General features: G+C 36.1%; 1 protein-coding gene across 1 annotated transcript in view; it reads left to right on the top strand.

Annotated features, from left to right (window-relative positions):
* LOC129261315 (uncharacterized) overlaps positions 1-24,894 on the top strand; it is a 31,229-nt gene that overhangs the window by 5,076 nt on the left and 1,259 nt on the right. Inside the window, exons 2-5 of the mRNA XM_064099535.1 lie at positions 6,918-7,217; positions 11,601-11,855; positions 12,314-12,455; positions 18,487-18,607. Coding sequence (XP_063955605.1) covers positions 6,918-7,217; positions 11,601-11,855; positions 12,314-12,455; positions 18,487-18,607 — 818 coding nt within the window. The remainder of the gene's footprint in view (positions 1-6,917; positions 7,218-11,600; positions 11,856-12,313; positions 12,456-18,486; positions 18,608-24,894) is intronic.

Below are 24,894 nucleotides of genomic sequence, written 5' to 3'. Positions count from 1 at the left end.
GCACCAAAAGGCTCATCTGGGGTTTATAGATGCTTGATGAAGTTGGTGACTTGTCTTGGATGCAAGGGTGTACATGTAGGATGTATGTTATGGAGGTACCTAGATGTTTAAATAGAGCAGGTGGATTTATTTAGGGGTTTCTCGGGGGTTTGCTGGGATTCTGAGCAGCTTCATGATACATGATAGGATATTGCTCAAAAGGAAAAGGGGATCATGAGCTCTTGACTGGGAAAGACAAATATTTCATCCCTCGTTACATTACATGTACATGTAGGACCTACGTGGGAACTTCTATCGTGCAATTGCTGCTTTGTGGCATGGGAACATATATGTAGGTTGAGAGCATAATTCTCTGGCCATTCCAAGTGGTGTTAGATTATTGCCTGATATGGCAACAAAAATTATGATTAATTAGATTGTAAACTTATTTTCATTGTAAACTTATATATCAAGTGTGTCAGTTCTAGAGCTCATGAAGTGGTATTCAGAAAATGTAATATGTCGTATACATGTCTGCTGTGCAAACCCTTCACTTGAGTTATATGTACGTAAGTAGTCTGAATCACAGCCTACAGTACAATAACTTGTGTGCAGAATGCTCCTCTATCTCTCACATTGATGCAGCAAATTGTAATTTGCTAGTATTGTGTCAAGATCCACTTGTTGATCAAAGTTTCAATTAGGGTCTGTCACTGCAAACTTACTACAAGTAAAGCCCCCATCACACTTATTCGGAATCAGCAGGAATCAATCAGAAGCTGGAACGAAAAAAATATTTAAAAATCTAGACATTTTTTGGAGGAACTTATGAATTCACTAAACTGGAGTTGAAATTCAGTAAATTGACCAGGTGAATCATCATACACTAGTCAAAATGAATTGCAATGGACTTAGATTGATAATTCGTGCTACATTCTTGGACACTCTAGGCGCATTCTAAATATTCTGACTGCATTCTGAGTGCATTCGAAATGTTTTTGTCATTTCTTTTGGCCGTCCCAAAGGTTTTGGTCATGTTCAAAACATTCGAGGCGTATTTTCGTACGGTGTTCGAAGTAAATTTAAATGACCAACTGGTGGTCGAACAATAGTCCTTTCCTTCTGGCCAATTCTGCTTGATTCGGCATAAGTGTGATGGGGGTTTAAGATGGAGTGGTAGGCATATGTATGGTTTTCATGGCCGAGTGGTCTACTGGAAATTCCAATGTACTATATATATGGCCAAGGACGTTGATGCAGAATATGATTTGTACTTTAATGTGAAGTTATGATGTTTATCTCCAGTTTTTGTTCACATACATGTACATGTATTTTGGAACCAGACACATCTCCCTACAGTATAGTCATGATATGAAATCGGTCCTGAAAATATTAATGAACACCTGAAAAAATGAACATGTATTCCTGTACATACGTGTATCAACATAGGCCTACACACTAAAATGAATTTTTAAAAAATATTTGGAAACAGAACATACAGGTAGTACACTCAACAAATCGGATGTATTTGATAGGTATAATTTGTCTGATTTAGTATAATGAAAAAAATAGAAGTGGAATATATATAGGCATCAATATTAACCAAAGTTTTGTGGTGGATTTAAAGTGAAGAAAAACATGGTTGAAACTGTCAGTATAAAAACCAAAACAGAGAGAGAGAAAATAATCAGACTGAAATGACCTATTCACTGAGTGTTCTCAACCCAGGGAGGGTTTCATGAAAGGTTTTGTCATTGATTTTCTTTGAGTAATTTGCTCTCAGCCAATCAGATGCAAGCATTTGCAGTAGCTTATAACAGGTGGTCAGTGAGAATCACTATTTGTTTCATAAAGTCTCCCAAGTGCCCTGTAACATATAGCTTGGCAATCGATCGTTCGGCTTATTTTTGTAATTGATTACACTGGATGATCCATGTGATCGATTGCTTAGCCTTATGTTACTGGGCCCCATGCAGTCTTGAATTTGAAGAAAGAAGGAAAAGAGGAAGAACATGGAAAGGTGTGTACATCTCCTGACGAAGGATGTTGACTTTCCTGTATGATTCATTCAGAAAATTCTGTCTGGCCCGAAATTCACAACATTAGGGAACTTGTTGAAATGAAAGAAATCCATGATCCATGATTGAAGGGGCACAAGGGGGTGGGGGGGGGGGTGGGAAAGAGAGATTCAAAATATAGGGAAATTAAAGAAACTATTAAAAAAAATAATGATGGGGGGTGGAGAGGGAGAGAGAGATTCACAGTATTGGCAAAATTTGGGGAATTTATGATTAAGAGGGGAGAGGGATATTCACAAAAAGGAAAATTGATGAAATAGAGGAAATCCATGGTTGAGGAGAGGGAAGGGGGGGGGGGGAGATTAAGAGTGGGTATATATGGGACACAATCCGGGCCTTAGGTATTGGGGTGGGGGATGGAAGTGGATATTATCCTGTTTCCATAATTTAGATCCCTAGAAACATAATACAATGATGTGCAGAACTCCTTTTTTTTTTTGGGGGGGGGGTGGCGATGATTATCGTAAATGCACCTATAGTGAGTGTCGATCACTGTTAAAATGAAAATTCAATGGTTTCTATAAAGAAAAATGCCTTAATATGTATCAAATACCTAATTTGAGCCTTGAAATTGGAGCCATAAACACATCCATAGTCCCTTTAAGATGGAATGGAGGACTATTGTGAAACCGCAGTCTCCATAATACAATTGTACAAGTACCTTACCCTTGTGTTTCCCCACGAAAACCACAATGTCTGGAAGATGTAGAAAATGTATTGCATTGAAAGATGATTTTCTGAGAGCAAAAACACCTTATTTTCATATTCAGCTGCTTACAGGTACATGTAGGTTACTCCTGTTGATATTGTTTGAAAATTGTTTTGTTTGGTAGGAATTTATTCCTTGAAACGCAGAGTGCATAGTGTAAAATCCAGGGTAAATATTCTGCATTTATTGTAGAGTGCTAAGAGACTTCTTATAAAGTACATGTACATGTAAGTGTTAAATGCTATATATTAGCAAAAATATGATTAATTATTATCGAAAAAATTAAAATTGATGTGAAGCAATTAATCAAATCGATATTAAGATACAAATTTACAGTAACACAATAATAATGTTTAGATCCAATTATATCACTATAGAAATTTTGTCAATTAAACACTCATGTACATGTATGTACACATTTGATTATTTACTATTTTAATTTATATTTCATGAACTCACATATGCTAGTAGATTGAACCAGTCTTGTACAAGTTTCATAATCAACAACATTTCCAGCCTACATGTACATGTTATGCATACCCTGTTGTGTCAGAAGTTTACTAAATAATATTTTCTTTTGATTTGATTTATTTTTCTTCTGCATTCATATATATAACATTCGTATACAATACAATTTTCATTATGTAACAAACATAATATATCTGTAATTGATTTAGGTATGAATCATAAAGAAAAAAATACAAAATAGAAAAGTTATTCTAAACAAAATAATATGATCTACAACCAACAAAGAAAATTTTAACATTTACAGTTTGCAGGAGAAGTCAAGTCATGCTTGACCACAATCGAGAGCTTCGTTGACTTTATATTGTTTGCGATTATGATTCATTTCATTCAGCCAGTAGTTAATTATTATGCAGTGCAAAAGGTAAACATTGAATTGTATTATTGTTATTGATTGATAGTTTTTCATCAACATCTATTTTGATTGCCTGTCTGGTTGCAGCAGAGGTGAATTTGCACTCACACTCTGGTGTAGACTTATTGATCTAAAACATAAATAAATTTTAACTGCCTATTGATTTTGTACACATTCATTTGTGGCTCCCTTTCAAACACTTATTTCAGCAAAATTTTAGCTAATCCTCCATGATCTTGAATGGGACACAAGTGAAAAAGATCATGTTCCAATAGATAAATTTGGTCTGCTTGGCATATAAAGTAATAAACATATCAATTGGAAATAGCATTACTATACACGCTGAACATTTTCATTTTTATCTGTGACAAATACTTTCTTCTTTTTGCTTTTGAGAAACTACATGTATACACACATGCTTTAGATTGATTACCCGGTAAAAGGAAACGTAAAGAAAGAAGCATTTTTTATGTGAAATTTGAAGAAATTCAGTTATGAACAATTGGTAGTTATTGTTTTATACATTTTTGAGCTATAAAGAAGAAATTTTTATGCTGAGGTACTGCAAACATGAAATATTATTTTGATTTTTCTTGTTCTTTAACAGCATATTTCCAATTTCCTCTAATTCAGCCCCAGAAATCCATTGACCCATGCTGACATGGAAATACTTCATATGTTCTTTCTGCTTTGTCTTTCTGCCTGGATGAATATACTAGCATCATTCTTTGTGAATGAAGTCCTATCTCGCACTCTGCAAATCCGAAGAAGGATTGATATCATAAAAGAGATCTATCTACTTTTCTGTATGATGATCGTCTAAACAAATTTCATCTGCTGCTAAATGTAGGAGTTGTCGTAGTAGGCCAACATACATATTGGGCTGTAATTCATTCATGGAGGTATTATAATATTCTATTTTTACTGTAACTTGGAAAACGGGAACAAATTGGCAGTGTTATTCTGATTAAAGCATTATTGGGTGATTTGACTTCAGCATCATATTCTCTTATTCTACCTGGATGATATTACACTTACAGGTAATTGCTTGTGCCTTTTTTCTTCATTCTTCCTTGATAATTGTCTGCACTTCATTTTAATATTCATATTCTTCTTAAAATAGTGTAATCTGTAAAGTAGGCCTAAAATATTCACTGTGTAGACCTGTGTTACATGTACATGGGCATTACAGTATGCTATTATTCAAATTGATAGTGAAGAAAAACCATATTTCCCCAGAAATCAGCATTTTCTTTGTCTAAATTCTATCATGCAGAGCCTACAGTTAATACACATGTAGTAGGAGCCTTTTGTTTCAGTCTGTGATGTCATTCATGTCTTTGAAGCTTTTGTGCGGTAACAGTAATTACTTGAATTTCATTAGCAGATATTTTCTACATCTGGAAAATATAAGATCTCCAGTGGGAAAGTCATGGTTGATGAAATTAACAGAAGGTGAATATAGGGAAAGCGGACAGAAAATATAAATATATTTGTTTGCATGGAGAGGAGTTTGAAATACAAAAAATACCTTTCTGTTTGTTCTGATATCTTTAATACATTATAAAAGCAATAATTGCTGTTCGTATTTTTTTGCCAGCTACAGTACTGTACCGTACTCTATTTTGTACCATATAATATGATACAAATAGTGCATAATTTACATGTTTTGCACTACCTTGAAAATATATAAAGCAATATTATGAACCATGAAATCTTAACATGTATGTACATGTATCTCACCAAATATATAGGCTATCTGTGTGACCTTCACACTTTAATATCTGCATGGATTTTAATAGTTGATATATATCCGATTACTAGTAATTAATCATACATTCTCGACAAAAATACAATCAGATCAATTTGCCTGATGGAATATTACTAAATGGATCAGTTATTGACATTGCATTGCAACAATTAAATACTAATCAGACTTCATGAAAGTCAACATGATTGTGGTGTGTTTGAAGTGGCTCTTGATTGGTATTTCTCAACCACAAAATTGACTTTATTTGATGGGGGTAAAATGGAAGCTTTGTCGTTGAAAACACATTCGTTTCCGGGACATTGAATAATTGATGAGTCAGTTGAGAGTTAGGTTTTGGTTGGATGCAGGTGATATGAAGAAGTACACTTTTTATTGGTTTATCTAAACTGTAGAACTATTCAAATTCATTTGACTTTTTGTTCAGCCGCCACAATTTAATTTGGTTTTTCATCACGATAGTTGAGGATCTGCATCGTGGTTTATACTGAAGGATGAATTGAATGTATGGATGCCTCACACTCCAAGATGGGCAGATTATTTTTTTTCTGAATTAAAATTGGGGTGGGGTGTAAAAAATCTGTAGCTTTGTATAAAAAAAAAAGGTTACTGCATGTTCATCAATGTTAAAGATAAATCTTGATTCTTTTGGAATATTGGATGATCTTTCAAAGTATATTGACCATTGATGTGCATACACTGTATCTTCATGAAATATATAAACTGTATTATTTCAGATAGGAGGTATTAAAATATTGCAAATGGATTTTGTCATTCATCATCATGAAATTTCTTAATTTGAAAAGAAATATTTATTGTGCCCTCTCTGCTGGAAAGAACAGCGTCACACAGTGTGATCACAGTGTGTTTACTTTAGTGAAGGGTGAAAATATTATTCACACTGTTAAAATGCTCAAATTCAACAGTGTGAAGATTTTTTCACACTTTGGAAATTAAATCAACACTGTAACTGTTGTCACACAATGTGATTCACACCGTTGAAATGTTCAAATTTAACAGTGTGAAGGTGATTTCACGATGTGTTCCACATTGTGGCACATACCGTGGGACACTGTTTTTCCAGTAAGGCTGTTACTTTAAAGATGCAATGCAATCAATTTTTAAACTGATAGCGTAGATGAGTCTTTTGCTAACCATGTACAAAAAACATTCAGTCGTAATTATAAAGTGTCTCTTTACACCCCTGGGGCCTGTAACACAAAACTTAGCAATGATCGTAGAACATTTTTCTACGATTGATTCCATTGACTACAATGTACAATCAATCGTGAAAATCAAGCGTACGATCAATCGCTGACCTTTGTGTTATGGGACCCTGGGCCTCACAAAGAAGAAGAGCAGCAGAAAGTAATTTTCTTGTGCCCTGTTTTCAATAAAGATGCAATCAATTGTACGATTGCAAGTCTTCAGATAGCAAATCTTGTACTAAAAGTTATAATCAGTTGTAATTATCAAGCGTATCTTCTTATGTTACACCCTCAGGTCTCACAAAGAAAAAAAGCAGCAGAAAAGCACGCCATCACAGCACGGAAATAACAGAGGACCCTCACAGCCAGCGGAGTGACACAGAGGGCTGCATCGATCCCAACGACGACGATATCGCCATCACCGAGGACCTCATCGATCCGGGATACATCATCGACCCTCCCGAAAACTGGCGGTTGGACATCAATGCCACGAGCGCCAAGGAGTTAGAACCGAACAGACGTCACGCAGGAGGAAGAAGATCTGCAAAGAAGGGGGATAGAAGACTCGAGGAAGAGGAGAGAGATTTCACAGAAGGTCAGTATTAAACAGAAAAGGGGAGAGGGGCTCCGTAAAGAATTCAAAAGTGGGGGGGGGTAGTCTGCAGGCACAGACCCTGATTGAAACTTTGATCAACAAGTGTGTCTCCACGCAAAGACTAGCATATACAAAACTTGCTGTTTCAGTTCAGCGAGAGGGCCTTCAGTAGATAAGGCATGAGTTGGCTGCAATTCAGACCCTTTACTCGAGTGAAGGGTTTGCACAGCAGACTAGGGGGATGGGGTGAACATGTATAAAATGATTTTTCACTGCTGAAATTTGTTCTGACTGAAAGATAAAAATTACAAGTATTTCATGAGGAATGGAGATGACAAAGTGTTAGAACATGTGGCCACTTGTTAATACACTCTCCAACATGTGTGGATCACTCATCTTGGCTCATTATCTTGAGGTGTTGGTGAATCTGACGGATCAACTCTTTCACAGCCAGAAGGGCACAAGTCATCGGCCTGTTTGCTTTCATATGGTATTATGAATTTAAGCCCATGAACCCTGAGAAATACTATTTACAATTTACATTGCCTGTGCACAGGGAACACCTGGGCCCCGTCTTCCAAAGAGTTACGATTGATCCAATCAATCGTAACTCTCTGGAAATCCATCAGTGTCCTTATTTTTCTACAGGAAATGTGCAAAATGTCCTTTGTAAACAAAGGAGAACACACCGAACTGTCAAGAAATAAATGAATTTATGGATATACATTCATATCTAGAATTTTTTTTGGAGAAAACATGCATTGTATATGTTGACTTTGCGGCTTTCCATAGTTGCCATTGATCGGATTCGGTTCAATCGCAACTCTTTGTAAGACGTTTCCCTGATTCCAGTAAACAGTGACATGTAGACTATTGATTTCTGTCAGTCCACTAGACTATGTACTGGGATCACCTGGTTCCAGTTTGCAATGGGTTCATCTTGTCACCATAACATGCACAGGGTTTTAAGTAGTGTAAATGTATGTGAAGGTATGGGAAAAAGGACAGGAAGAAGATAGCTGGAGTTTCTACCAGAAGCCTGCTCTTGACGCCTCCATCGACATCTTTCAATCTCAATCAACCCACCCCTAATCCCCTCTGAACCACCACTTTGACTTGCCACTCCGCCTGTCTGCTGTGATTCACCGCTGAAGAACGATTCTGACCTCTGCCGTCGTAGCAGCGCCGGAAAGACTTTGGAGTTTGATATGGGAAAAATTGTCAAGTCCATGATTCCCTCGGGACGGAGATGTCTATAGCCTCGTTTTCCACGATTCTCCCTCTTTTCACCCTTCTTCATAGGAGAGTTGAATATGTGTGGTTTATCGCTTGATACTTTGAGCTGTTGCTAAGTCGTCGCTCCAAGGTAGAATCTGCTGAAGGCAAAATCACATCAACGCATATAGAGGGGGAGGTGGATCGGATATCAGATGGGTACATGAGTGCTCCATGGGGGTTAAGATTGCGCCCTTCTTGTATTGTCTGATGCTCAAAGCCATTGGCATCATGTTCCAGTTGCTTCCCACTGAGCTTGTGAGCTAGGATGTCATTGTGGTGATGAACCTTGGCTTGTAATGGCTGACTGAAATGTGTGACTTATTATGAAAGTTGTTCTATAGGTCATCTTTGTTGTGATGCTGTAAGCTGTGACGTTGTATTTTCACACTATTCCAACTGTGAATTTGGTGATTTGTGTTTCTGTGTATCTTTGCGATTTGGTAACTCATAGCATTGAGACATTATATTGAGATGTTCTATACCTACCTGAACCAGTGAATTTGAAAGTTGGAGAACAACATGAATGCTTCAAGAACTATGAATAAAGTGATAAAAGACTTATGACCTTCTGCATTTAATGCTTAGTGTTTTGTTGATGTTTTGACTTGTTCCCTTCTTCCATTACCCGAAGATTTCATGTATATCATCATGTTCTAATGCTGCCTGCCGAGTTGGTGAGACGGGTCACACTGAAGTTCATGTTAGACGAGTAACAACCACCTGTCAATATTATGATTTTCTCCCTTACTGTTTTACTGATACCTTCCTGTGGAATTGATGTGACAGAATTTTAGTGCCCTTCTCGTTCTTATGCTTCAAGTTAATAGATTACGTTGAAAATCCTAGGATCCTACACTGTAACACGAACGACAGAGAGAGATGTTTATCATTATTTAGGAGTTGAACTTGGAAGTAACAGTAAACTCTGAATGTTATGACCTGCATCCTTCTAATATCAGGGCTTGATGAAGTCAGTCTCATCGCTTAACACCTACATGTACGTGTATCTGTCAAATGAAGAGATAGATGTTTATCACTGTACATGTATTTCAGTTGAATTTGGAAGTGAATCTTATCGCCAAATCGCTGACTTGTGCCATTCTTAGAACTATGAATATCCACATTGTCATTGCATAACACCTGCATGTAGCTGTCGAATCAAAGAGACTTTCTTATTGTAAAGATGAATTTGGAAATGACGTTTATTTCTGAATGATATGACTTGTGTCATTCTTCTGTTTTTAGCAGCAGTGCTCGAGTTCATTGTCATAATACATGTACCTGCATGTCGATTCACAGAGACAGATGTTCATAATTTTGAGTGAAGTTGAATTCGGAAGTGACTCTTAACGCTGAATATGACTTGCGCCCTTCTAACATCAGTGGTTGAAGTCGTCATCATATTATGTACATACAATTGTACCTGCTGAATCAAAGCCAGATGTTTAAAGTGAAATTGAACTTCGAATATAACAACAAACTATAATACAGTTGTCTCTTGCTGGCAAGATTTGGAATTTAAAGCGGAATATCCTGCCTGGGCGACGACCTTCTGGTCAGAAGCAAAACAAAACCATGGATGTATTTGTGGTTGATGAAGGTGAGAATTCATGGTAATTTTAAACATCTTGATTGTGATTCTTTGTCATACTGGTTTGCTTAGGATATTTATATTTATAATCTTTGAGCTGGGAATTAATGTTTTGCAAAGTCAGGAGAAAAGTGAGTCAGGAGGAAAGGAGAGAGTTAGTTGTTTGAAGGTTTTTCAACTTTGGTCTTGGGCATTTGTTTGCATCACTACACTGTACAAAGCACTTGAGTAGTTTGGACTATTACTTTTGTTTTCCTAAATTTTATGTTGCAATGTTGGTATTAATATTGTCTGGTAACAGATACACATAATTCATTGGCTTCCTGATATTGAAAATCAAAACAAAATTGCTTTGGTAAAAATATATACACTATGCACACTTATGTTTGTAATTTCTTGCTGTAAAATTGAGAAGACACATAATGAGGAATTTTGAGTGAGACATTGTTTGGCACTCTTAAAATCAGATCATAATTTATTGGCTCTTGTGTTTCTCGGCTCACCTCTGGCATTAGCTGATTACTGCCACGATTTAATCGCCATGGCAACAATCAACATGCGTACAGGTAGGGCAAGTTTGTAATGACTCTGGCAAGGATAGTGTTACAGTATTATTATCTCAGCAAGAATGAAAATAGCATACTCTGGTTCTCATCAATACGGTTCGTTCACAACGGTGATGTCACTTTTTTAACCTGGACGTCCTGAAAATTCTCTTCTTCCCATGACATTTTAGCTCATTTTATTTTTATTTGAAATTTATTCATCAATTTCAACCAGAAAAAAATATATACCGTAGTATGATATCCAGAACAAATGGCAAATGTACATCCATCAAAGATTGTTATTAACAAGCAATCCTACATGTTTGCATGAACTGTCTTCTGCTGTCTGTCTATTCGGTTAAAATGCTTTTTATGTAGCTTTACCCTCTCTTTCTCTCTTTACCCCTTCCCCTCCACTCTCTCCCCCTCTCAACCTTTACTCCTCTTACCTTCTTCCCCTCTCTCTTTCTCAATCAGTACTCCATGCTGTCTGTTTTTATGATGCACCATCTCTCCCAATTCATTCCCCATGCACTCTTTTAATATCTTGCCAATTCAAAGTCATGATATGACGTCAAACTCAAGGATCTATTTGGAGATTGCCATTTGGAGTTTACATGCTTGTGATTGTTATCTTAACTTGGATAGTTTGATTCTGCTCCAGGATGGCTATGTTGACATACAAAATATCATTGTAGATTCATGGTATCATGAAGAAAATATATACTGTACATTACAGGCATTAAAATCAGAGTTAAAGTGATTGTCAGTATAATAAAGGGTTCTCTTTTTTAACTCTATAGGGGTTTTAGGGTTTTTTTTCTTTCCGTTTGTGTTATTTATTTGTTTACTGAAAAGATCTTTGTGAAAATTCTATCATATTCTGTCAGAACACGATTTTGAGACTAGATTTTGGATTTACATGTAGGTTTAAATCGGAAACTATTTTGCATACTTATCATAATGTAGTTATCCTACCACCCAACAAGATGTCGGTGGCTGTTCAGGTGGTGAACGGCAGAGAGCAAGGCACGGAGGAGGAGGAGGAGCTGCAGGAAGCTGGGGGCGGAGCTCTGGAGGCTGAGGGCGGGGCTCAGGAAGCCGAAAGAGGAGCAGCTATGGAAGAAGCAGAGGGCGGGGCAGAGGCCATAGAGGATGATATGGTGATAGTGCCGAGAATTCCCAGGGAAGATGTACTGAGTGATAGTGAGCTTGACCAATCAGGTATTAAGGCCCCCCCCCCTTCCCCCAAAAAAGAAGTTAATACCTTGGATCTATTTCCCCCAGTTTTCTTGTGAAAACTCAATCAGAGGATGGGAATTAATTGACTATATTAGATGGAATTGGTTGTTCGCATTAGTATCTGTATCTGTACCCTGGTAATTCCCTCCTCCCCCCATCTTGAAATCTGAATGGTCAAGGAGAACCCTCTCCCTTCTTTTCTCAAACAATTGGGTTTGGAGGAGAGAGCGGGTGTGGAGTTGATAGGTACAGCTGTTTTGATTGAATTTGTACGCCTAATTGGGAAGCAATACCAGGGGGAGGCATATTTTGGAAATATTTATGATGCCAGTATTTTGAAAATACAAATACAACGATTTTGTAGATTCTAGTCCATTCCAAAATAGGGGATAATGCAGAATGTAAAGCTAAAATCTATATTTGTAATGAAATGTTCACAGGTGCACCAAAGAAGAAAAAGTTCAAGGCATGGAAGTCGATAAAGAAGATTTTCAAGAAGAAGAAGAGTTCAAAAGCATCGGAAGGAGACTCCGCACCAAACAAGAGCAAATCAAAGTCAACAAGTGAACTAGAAAGAGGAGGGTAAGATATCCACGGTTAACAAAGCTGAGTAATTGATTTTAGAACCATGTTTTAAAGAATGATTGCATTGAGATCGATGTACAATCAATCGTTAAAATCAATCTTAAGTTCAGTTACTCAGTTTTATATAATAAGACCCTTTATTAATTTATTAATCATGCAAATGATAAAACTGGGGCTTAAAGGGATACTTATTTACATGTATATCTAAATGAATAGAGTAAAATTCACATAGCAAAATGCTGAAAATTTCATCAAAATCGGATAACAAATAACAAAGTTATTGAATTTCAAAGATTTGCATTATTCTGATGAAACAGTTCTAGGCATGTCTTCATGAAAATTCATTAGGTGGGCTGATGATGTCACATCCCCACTTTCATTTTTCTTATGTTATAACATGACATCATGATTGTTTCATATTTTCATAAAATGTGTAAATGATGTGTCTCCATTATGATGAAAAATAAGTTGCAGCAATAAATCACTAATGCACTTAATCAGTTGTCAATCCAATTGTTTTATTTCTTGGTAGAACATTTTTGAGTAAACCTAATTTCATATAATAAATACAAAAGTACAAGTGTGTATATGACATCATCAGCCCACTTAATGAATATTCATGAAGACATGCCCAGAACTGTTTCACTGGAATGATGCAAATTTTTAAAATTCAATAACTGTGTTACTTGTTATCCGATTTTGATCAAAATTTCAGCATTTTGCTCTGTGAATTTTACTCTATTTATTGAGATATAAATATCTTCAGCCTGGACCATCGCTTTAATATTCATATTACACCTGCTTCTGCAATACTGTAACAATTATGATTAGTCTAAAAAATACAAACACGCATTTACAGCATGAATAAATAATGACATCATCCTATTAAACACCAATGTATTTTTGCATTCAGACCAAAATGTAACTTAACAGGATACAAAGATGAAGATGATTTTATGACAGAAGGATTCTGCCTCAAAAGTAATTGGAAAATGAAAGAAATTAACCAAAATTTGGATTGGAAAAGAAGAAAAGAAATTAACAAAAATTGGGATTGAAAAATAAAAAGATAAATTAACAAAAACTTGGCATTTGAATATAACAAAGAAATAAAAGGCAGACAATACTAAACAAAAGTGCACTAAAAGTCACTCTCTGTGAAGAAAAGTGCACCTGCACTCCTGTGAGCTTGAAACTGAACATGAATGTTGCAAACATGAGATCATGACATTTAGAATTAAATGTAATTAAATCGCTTTTCCTTCACCCCCCGTGAGTTTAACATCCTGATGAAGTGCACGATATCTGAGATCATGTGACTAGATATCGGATCATGTGTACATCAGATGTGGAATGAAAATAGATTGCAGACACCTGATAAAATAGGTGGAATGCAGAGCTAATTTCACTCACAGTTTTACTTGAGTACATTTCTATATTAGGCATTTGCTGCTCAAAATAAAAGAACAATTTGAATTTGATTTTATTTCAGCTGCTATCGAAAAGTCGATCTTAAACGAACTATGTTTCTGGTGGTAATTATCCACTGATTGCTGTAGAATATGTTATCACTACATGTGTCTGCACAATGTTTCCAGACAATATTTGATAAGGACATAGACATAACACTGCATGTGTACATTTTTATTTATACTGGTTCTCTCTGTTTTCTGTGATGAGTGTGGTTCAATATAATAATAATAAAATGTGATTTGTAATGTGCCAAATCTACTCTGCAGAGTGCCCAAGTAGTTCATGTAGTTAAGATTCTGGAGACCAGGGGCGGTATTCTGAGGTCATTTTATCTTTAAAATATTTTATTTTATCTCTTAAAATGAAATTGGTATTCTGAGATGACATTTTATCTCTCAGATAAAATTTAAAATTTCATCTTGCGTATAAATTTTATCTTGCGTATCTATGATGATACGCTACAGAACAGTGGCTGCGTAGACATACCCAATGCGTATCTGGACATAGCAACGCGGATGATGTGCTTGCGCCCAAGTTACTTTGAAGAAAAAAATAAAATAAACTTAAAAGAGGGTAGGGGCTATTTTATCTCCGCGACGTTGATTTCGTCAACATTTCTAGGTGAATGAACTCTAAATGTTGACAAGAAAATGAAGAAAAATTATATATTCATTGAGAACAACACCTTAAAGTTATTCCTGTACAATCAGGAAGTATTTCATAATAATTTTCTTGACAACTATTGTCTATGAAATGATGCTTAAAAAGATGCGAAATAGACTTCGAAAAAAAGAAGAGTATTGTCATTTTTGTTAAAAAGAAATCTCTGAAAGACGCGCAAGCGTATAGCGCAAGCGAATTTGAAGTCAATAAATTGACGCAATCTGACTTCTTTGCCACACCTCCTAGCGGAATGGATTTCCATTGGTTGAGTGATATGAGAGAGCTATAAAAGCGCGTTTCTAATTGGATATTGATTTAAAAATAGGCGTGTCTTACAGAGATAAAATGAAGATAAAATTGTTCTCAGAATACCAATTCGGAGAGATTTTAAGGGTATTTTATCTTGCTGATTTTAACGGAGATAAAATATTTTATTTTATCTGAGATAAAATGGATCTCAGAATACCATCCCTGAATTTTATCTTGATAGATCTGTTAAATTTCCTCTTCAATTTACGCTTTTAAGATTTGATCTGGGATTCTGTTTTTCAATCGCAAATGAACTGTTTGGAATCACTGATTAAATTGTCATTCTACAATTCAATTCTTCAGCGTAGTTTCCCTATGCTACGGTCACACCAGCGGAACTGACTCCAGACTTATCTTGTCTAAAAACATTATACTCCACGGCTCCACACTTACCCTTTTCTACTGGTCGGACCTGATCATGTCGGACCAGTAGATATCCATTTTTTACTCGTCCGAACATAAAATTTACTGGTCCCCAAAGATAAAGAAAAATATAAAAAAGATTGAGTTTATTTTGCTGTCATTTATTGCTTATTGTTACCCCCCCAAACAAAACCAAAAAAACAAGCAAACAGGACACACACACAACATAATTAATAAGAGCCATTTTTTGAGACGCCAGAGCCATTTTTGTCTCGCCTGCATAGCAGAGCGAGACTATAGGCGCCGCTTTTCCGACGGCGGCGGCGTCAACATCAAATCTTAACCTAAGGTTAAGTTTTTGAAATGACATCATAACTTAGAAAGTATATGGACCTAGTTCATGAAACTTGTACATAAGGTTAATCAAGTATTAATGAACATCCTGCCTGAGTTTCAGGTCACATGACCAAGGTCAAAGGTCATTTAGGGTCAATGAACTTAGACCATGTTGGGAAAATTATTTTCAAAATCTTAACCGAAGGTTAAGTTTTTGAAATGACATCATAACTTAGAAAGTATATGGACCTAGTTCATGAAACTTGGGCATAAGGTTAATCAAGTATAAGTGAACATCCTGCTCGAGTTTCAGGTCACGTGACCAAGGTCAAAGGTCATTTAGGGTCAATGAACTTTGGTCAAGTTGGGGGTATTTGTTGAATTACTATCATAACTTTGAAAATGTATGGATTTAGTTCATGAAACTTGGACATTAGGTTAATCAAGTACCACTGAATATCCTGTGCGAGTTTCAGGTCACATGACCATGGTCAATGGTCATTTAAGGTCAATGAACTTTGGCCGTGTTGGGGGTATATGTTAAATTACCATCCTAACTCTGAAAGTTTATGGATCTAGTTCATAAAACTTGGACATAAGAGTAATCAAGTATCACTGAACATCCTGTACGAGTTTCAGGTCACATGACCATGGTCAAAGGTCATTAAAGGTCAATGAACTTTGGCCGTGTTGGGGGTATTTGTTGAATTACCATCCTAACTCTGAAAGTTTATGGATCTAGTTCATAAAACTTGGGATATAAGAGTAATCAAGCATCACTGAACATCCCCTGTGAGTTTCAGGTCACAAAACCAAGTCAAAGGTCAGTTAAGGTCAATAAACTTAGGCAATGTTGGGGTAATTGTTGAAGTGCCATCATAACTTTGAAAGTTTATGGATAGAGTGAATGAAATGTGGACATGGGTGTACATGTAGTTGACAGTCTTAAGCCACCGTTCAAATGTCATTTATGGTCAATGAACGTGGTATTATGTCATTATATGAATGATGTTTTTGTGAATGATTATTTTATAGTAGTTTTCAAAGTTAGCACTGCTGCTATATTAAATTGCGTAATGCAGGCGAGACTGCCAGAGGCGTTCCACTTGTTATAATTTACAAAAGAGAAGAAAATATATGTATCAGATTGATATATTTTTTAGTGGTCATATTGGACCAGTAAATCTGGCTATTTCTGAAAAGTTACTGGCCTGAGAGCAAATGTTTCTGGTCTGGGACCGTCAGACCGGCGCCTGTGTCACGCACTGTATACCTAATGACATACATGTACCAGTCACTTGGTTTCGTTGGTGTGACTATGATATTAAAAAGGAAACTTCAAATGAACGCAGGCAAATATAGACTCTGGTACTTGCAATTACGTCTAATAAAATGTTCACAGAATTGAACAAAAGTTACCTAGAATTATAACAACTATGAATAAATGATATTCGCCAAACAATTTTTCTGGAAAATGTAAAGCTACAGAGTAATGAGCAAATGAAGATCAGAAAATAACTAAAAAATGCTTAACCATTTATAAGTGTGGTCGCATATACAGTTATCTTTGATAGCTACATATACACTAGGAAAAGCATGCAGTAATGAAATGGATGTAAATTTCCAGCAAGCGTTAATTATTTTAATAATTATTCTTTCTTGTTATAAATAAGCATTTTGGCGTATAATAATCACTTTAGGATTGCTTCCAACCATTTCCTATCGAGAACATTACTCGAAGTTAGCTTTAAATTAAATGTAAACAATAAGATGTTTTAATTCTCAATTCCAAATGTATTATATGTTTATAATCTATTGTATCACTTTATTTATCTTGAAATATATGCACATTGTTCATGTATTCACTTTCACTGGCATGCTTTGAAAAGCTTTGGATCGTAAAGTACAAGATACATATTATACATGTAGCTTGAGACCAAAGTGCTTTAACTGTTTTAAGGCAAGGCTTGGTTATATTTATAAAACAGTAAAACAATTGAGCGACACTCCTTCCCCTTCAAAATCTTTATAAAGTACATGTAGGTGTGTAGGAGGATGTGGTCGTTAATAGAGATATGATGATGCTCAAATTCTGGCATTCCAGCTGAGCTAATAATCGCAGCTCGGGAACATTAATAGTTGAGAACCCGCAACATTCACGTAGTTGGTTATCCGTGCCAGATTAGCGACGTTTATTAATTACGGTGTGACATCATTTGGGGTGAGATTGGGGATATTTGGAGGGGACGATGTTGGCTTGATTAGCTGTCATCCGTTGATGTAATCTGCCCTTCCCTTTTCCCACCCATCCTATTTCACGTGAGTAGCACATACCACCCATTTATGCTCTAATAAGTGGTGAATATATTCAAAATTAGTATTCTGAGATAGTAATATGTACTCGATTTTATTCCAGCTGACAGAATACTTTTTAGTATGTTCACAGTACAATTATAGGTCAACATACACAGTACAAAAGAATTGAAAGGGTCAACTTTAAGTAAATCTTGTAGGGTTTAGGCCCCTTTGTACAAGGTAATAATATATTACCGGTATATGAATTGTTATTTATTAGAGAAAAACACAACAATACTAATAATAATTTTTAACATAAAATTAATAAAAGCACTGATAATTATGAACTGTAAATAACAACCAAAGTACACAGATATCAAAGTATATCATTTTACCATCATAAATGGACATTTTTTTGTTTAAAATGCAAATCAAAATACAAAAACCTTGCATTGCTGTGTTTTGTTGTTCATAACTTGTTTTATTGGTATTTGATTTGTCAATTTGAATTTTGACTCCAGTCTGGGTCTATAAATGAAATAAAGGAAATATTGCAATTATTTGATTTACATTTCTCCTTCTTGCATAGGGATGAGGATGGCGAGCTGAACAAGAGAATCAGCATGTCAGAAGACAGCGTGTTTACACCAGACAAACCAGCTTCAGCCAAAGACAGGAACTCCTATTCACTCAACACATCAAACCTGGCAGTAAGAGCACCTCTATATACTATACCTATATACTAAGAATGAAAAAAATAATGTCTATGAAAGTATGAAAGCAAAATATAGCCAGCTGAGTCTTGTTTTGTAGGAAGTCGACTTGTGTCATAAAATTTGCTTCCAATAGAAAGGAGAGACTTATTATTTTAAGCTACTGATTTTGTGGCATTAATTGGTTATGGTTATAAGGCTTGTGAAACAGACACCTTAAGCTTTTTCTCCTTTTCACATAAGGTGTATCCAAGAGTTTGCGATCTGTTTGATTTTTGTGCTGTGACGAATTGTGATTAATCTGAGAAGATTTCTTTGGCACTTCATACACTGGGTGATGAAGCACTTTACAATGCATCTCCCCAAATATCAGTTTCTGGGTTGCTGTAATATTCAATCGGTTATCAGACAGATCTAAGACTATATATTTATCAGATAAATTACATGTACATAAATCCAATATTATATGTTCAAAAATGAAAAAAAAAAGAGAATTCTCAATGGTGGCCTTGATTATTTATATCTCAGGCCCCTATCAACAAGAATTTAATGATATTTGATCAATAAATCATACATGTATATTGATGAAGATATGTATAATTGTTTTATCCTACTTCATTCCCCTTTTTACAGTAGGAGATGCATGTATATTTGATAAAAATTAAACACAAGTATTTGATCAGTGTTCGTGCAACTTCTCTCTGAAATCATCATGATTTCAATTTGCTATTCCTTGGTGATCCTCCACTCTTAACCACTGGCAGCCTTCCAAATGGCAACGAACTTGAATGAAGTTTGAATACGACCGCATCCTTATTATCCAGATATTGTGGTGAGATTCTGCAGAGGTTCATTGAGCAGCCTCACTCTTTCTGACTTATCCAGGATTAAGGCTTCCATTGAGATGGGTAGCGCGACTCTCACGCTAACATCCATATTGCTAGGAAATGCGAGTGCTGGATTTCTCTTTCTGCAAGTCATTTCCTGTCTGTTTTTTTTAATAAATAAAACAAGTCAATTGAGATATCTCTTTATAAACGACCTATATTCATCGAAACACTTTTTACCCATTACCATTGGTGTCCTGCAATAGCAACAAAGTGATATTTTGGGGGATGGAAAAATGGGCTCTGGCCTACATAAAGAAAAAACATAGAAATACATTCATTTAATGCTGTTTACATGACACGATAATGCATAAGGGGGTTAAACAGAAATTGGTGTAACAAACAAAACAATTTCAATCCCTGCTTGTCAAAAAACTATCAAGAAAATTGTAAAGAAACAAATTTTGAAGAAAAATAAAACACCAACAAAATCTTGTATCATAGTTTCAGAATGTGTAAATACATCAGAATTTGTAATTTTTAAGATCATAAACAGTGTCAGAATAATGGACACAACTATTCTTTCCATGTTTATTTGTCAATCTGAGCCTCACAGGAATTTCAGAAATGTCACTTCTTCACTGAGTTTTACCTGAAAAAAAGGTATAGAAATAGAGATCTTCTGTGTTGTAATGAAAATATTGCTCATAAATTCACAAAATTTGAGATTCATGAATACACTATGAGATTAACACTTCTTTGATAACAAAATCTGTTGCTGAACATTGCATGTCTGAACACATTTTGAGGCTTTATTTATCAAATACAGTGTACCTGCTTTCCACAACTGCAACAGAGCTCATTTTAATGAAGGAAATCCCAAATATTGCCCCCTTTTCTTCCCACCATGATCACTTCACATCGCCTTCAAAAGGGAAGCCTCTTTATATTCTCCAGTGAGAAATATGGGTCAAAGCCTGAACTGATTATGCGTCTTGTTCCGTAATTTGTTGCATTGAATTAGAGATTCTCTCGTCAGCGGACTCCAGGTCAGCTGTTGTGGGGAGACCTTGCCAAGCGCTCGGCTCTGACTCAGCCCGGGAGATTATCAAGGAAGGGTCGACGTGAGAGCGGTCTGCGTGGCGTGAGGAATTAAGATGTGGAAGTCGCCTAGTAGGTGGAGGAATGCTTTTATTTCCCTTTTTTGGGTTAGAAAGATGAGGTCATTTCTCTAACTATAATAATAGTTACATTTATATAGCGCTTCATACTTTGGTTTCTAAGTGCTTTATATTGTAAGTATTATTACCCCGGTCATAGGATCCATCAGTGTTCCACATATAAAGTGCACTCCTCTCCCTCGGGAGTATCCTGACCAGGCAACCGTTTATCGGTGCACACATGCCAATCTAATCACATGGATTTTACATCCTACCAGGTACCCATTTAACCCCTGGGTGGAGAGTGACAAACGGGGATAAGTGCCTTGCCAAAGGACATTGGCGCTGTGTGAGATATGAACCCTTGACCCTTGGTTTAAGAGTCGAGTGACTCTGAGGTCATTTCTCTGATCAATGCTTTACCTGCTGAACTCATATTGAACAATTGTTTAGGTTTTCTTTAAGGATAAAATATCAACTCTCCGAGTACTACCTTTTGAGCTATCAATGTGTGTGGTCTAAGTATTAATCCAAAGTTTTAAATCAAGTTTTGTCCCCGTGAACGGAGGTGGCCGAATTTACCTCACACTCGCAGCAATCGCTCTTACCCCCTCCCTCCATTTTGCCTGATTCAGTGCATCCTTCATCATTACCAGGACTCTCCTATCCTTCATTTGCCTCTTCCATGTCATCTTTGGCTGTCCCCTCCTCCTCCAACCACCACCTCAAACTCAAACGCCCTTAAAACATGATTGCCATCCCTCCTCAGCACGTGCCCATACCAACGTACCCCATTGGCCTTTGCCAACCGGTCCACTGCCTCTTCCAAACCCAAAATGTATATCATATTTGTAATTGATTTTAATTTATATAACTTTAATTTGCTGTTAATCCTGCCAACTGTTTCTTTTTAACAGGAATGTTCCCATTAGGGATAATATATTATCATTTTTACCTGTGTGTTCCTATTTCTGTGAAAAATTTGTCATATTATTGAATATGAAATGTCAGAAGATTCTTATTTATGGATATTTATTTTGTCTGTTAGGGTTGGCAGGTACAATTTAGGATGACATTTTGTTAGGTTCAGTTTGCATGTTGATGAAACGATATTTAAAAAAAAGTAACCATTGAAATATTCCTTTTTGCATCAATGCATGAAACTTGGCTATGGTAGTCTTCATGAAGCAAAATCCAAATCACTACAATGTTAGTGTTCAGAATGTTTTCTGTTTCTTCCTTTAAATGAAAGTTATTTAAAAAAATCTTGATTGGAGTCCTATCAGATATTCAACATCGTGTGTGGTCCGAAAGGATTTATGATTCTGTGTGCCATCAGTTGCTTTTGCGGATGTCTATCTAGGGGCCCGTTGCATAAAGTTTTTTGCATGCCTACAATGCATAATACACAGACATCGCATTCATACATGTAAATTAACTTTGTGCTGAATGTTGTGATAATAGAGTTTACCCATTTCGTTATCTGGAAGTTTACGAATCTTTTCGAAATTTTCATTGCTGTCTCTGACATTATTTCATTGTGTTTCTCATACTTTGTTTTCATTGCACTAAGGTCAGTGCTGTCATCGTTAAGTGGATGTGATATCACTCCGCCCCCCCCCCCCATAGTAATTTTATGCAACAGGCCCCTGGAGCTCGTTCAATGAATTCATCAAGCTTTAAGGCCAACAACTTATCCTTTGGTTGATTGTTCAGTCTTGATTCCCCACTCTTAATGGTAAACTGTGGATACAATATCACTGTAGTCAATTGGATAATCTTCCTATGGCTTGGCAAAGGGGCCTCTTTTTACATCAGAGGCTAGGATTCGGGTATAAAATCAGTTAAAAAAGCGAAGCTTTTAAGTGCATATGTTGGAACTGAATTAACAAAAGTAATTCCTCCTGCCACTTCCCCCAAAAAATCTTAACACCTTGGGGACTGTCAGTTTCCTATTGGTCTACATGTAGTAAAGGATGCATGTTTTTCCTCTTTTCTAGCATCAGTATTTCATGTAATTTTTCAGATTCATTCATTTGTTGTCCTCAATGGAAATAACAAAATATACATAAATTATTTACATAGATTATACTGCCAACAATTCACTTAATATATATTTATATACACACCATAGATATTCGCATAAACAAATAAAAAAGTTTTCCGTTACAGTCATGGTACGCAAATTATTTAAATTAGGCCTATGATATTGTGCTGAAAGATAGGCTTAAAAAGTTAAAGGTGAAAGATAGTAGTTGCAGCAAACAATTATTTCATGAGAAAGTCTTGGAAGAATCCATCCAAAAGTTTATCATAATTTTGAAAATTGATATACTATTTTGTCATTTTTTTATCTTGCAGGATTTTAAAAACTACGAGTACTTTTATCATTCTGGCAAAGTAGTACATATAGGCTTACATAATATTTTCGATCAGAATTCCAGATCAGAAAATAAAGCCTTTGGTGTAAGAATAGCTCTATGGTGTAAGCATCAATGAAATATAACAAACTATGAAGTCTTGAAACAGATATGTGTCATCATTACAAAGTAAAGGGTATGATAATATGCCCCTCTTCCTGCATGGTTATAGAAATAGCCCTTGCGGTTAAGGATGAACTTTGCTTATATCCCCCATACAATATAAACTATTATAAACCAGCATTACTAATATCTCCCGTTCAACATAAACTACTTATAAACCAGCATTGCTAATATCCCCCATACAATATAAACCACTATAAACCAGCATTACTGAAGACAATACCAGTAACCTTGATGCCCCATAGTCTAATGTAATGATGTTAAAATTAGATAAAATATATACCGGTATTAAGTGCCTCCCGGGTTAATAGCTATTATGGGTTGAAGCTATTTTAAGAAGACACCCCCAGATTTCCATGATATTTTTAGAATAGAAGAAGTTTGATCCTAAAGGAGAGTTTGATAATAATAGCACATCTCAGAATAGATTACATGTTGTATTCATCAAGATCATTTATTGCTTGTCCGATATATATCATTATAAATGTGCAAAAGCAAAGTGTTTATTAAAGGCCCGGTCCCACTGCACTTACCGATGCAGAGTGTGTAAAACGGAAAAGGATCTTGCCATCCGTTGGAAAACATTATATATCCGTTGTGTACTCTTTGCATGCGTGTTTCATACGCTCTATATCTGTCGAGCATCCGTCCACTGTGATTTCATTGTTCGCCCATCTTGTTCATTGTCTGGAGCGGATAAAACAGATGAAACGGATGGAAATTTTCCTTGTCCACTGTATCCGTTATGAATACGTTTTGTGTTCCTCGGCCAGTGGGACGAGGCCTTTAGATTAATCTGACTCATACATACTGATACATGTATTTTAAAGTGATTTTGCGTGTTAAAATGAACAGGAAAGATACTATCCACCCACTGAAGAACTATGATAATCTCGTGATTACAAATTTGATATTTTTCCCCCCTCCAATTTATTTGGAAGTTACAACAGTCTGCTGTACCATTTTAGCATTTTTAGCTCACTGCAAATATACATAACACTCTTGAATAAAAAAATGTGGTTTGGAGAACCACATTAACTTTTGCAGATTTCATAGAGTTTGAGAGCGTATCCTATTTCTCCTTTGTTTTATCTTCTTTTTGTTGCTTTTCTCTGGAGACATAACTATATCTGTTGCATTTCCCTTCATTATTTCTAATGACGGACCAATGATCAGTTTGGAGTCAGTTTTGTTGATATGACAGATAGCATAACCCATTGCTTGCTTCCAAGAGCACAGGTCTACTGTATATTCATAGGCCAGTGTCATTCATATGTTGTTGTAGATGATATTTCCTGAGGTCATCTGGTCTTTGCTCATGGTAACCGTTATCTTAAGCACGGACTCAAATTTGACACTTTAACAAGTTATACCATGTCTAGTTTGAAGACTAGACTCCATATCTCCTCTCTGTGTGAAACAAAGCAACCACAGTCCTTAATTGAATCTAGTCTCTACATTCAGACTCAGTATTGTGCACTGCGTGAAAACCACCACTGGTTAATGCCTGTAGACACCTATTTTCATGTCATTCATTCGCTGTCACTCATATGTTGTGGCAGACGATAATTCCTGAGATTAGCCCGGTCTCGGTTCATAGTAAATTTGACCAGTAGAATGCAAGTCATGACATCACAGCATGATTTTAGTGGGGTAGGGGGAATAGTTCGTGTCAGTGGTAATGGAGAGGGGTAAATGAAATGAGAGGTTCACCCCACTGTCCAATTGAAATCCTCACGCAATCCTCGTAGAAT

Source organism: Lytechinus pictus, chromosome 5 (genome assembly GCF_037042905.1).
Source record: "Lytechinus pictus isolate F3 Inbred chromosome 5, Lp3.0, whole genome shotgun sequence".
NCBI lineage: Eukaryota > Metazoa > Echinodermata > Echinoidea > Temnopleuroida > Toxopneustidae > Lytechinus > Lytechinus pictus.
Note: the sequence above shows the minus strand (reverse complement) of the source record. Positions and strands in the feature narration are given on the sequence as shown.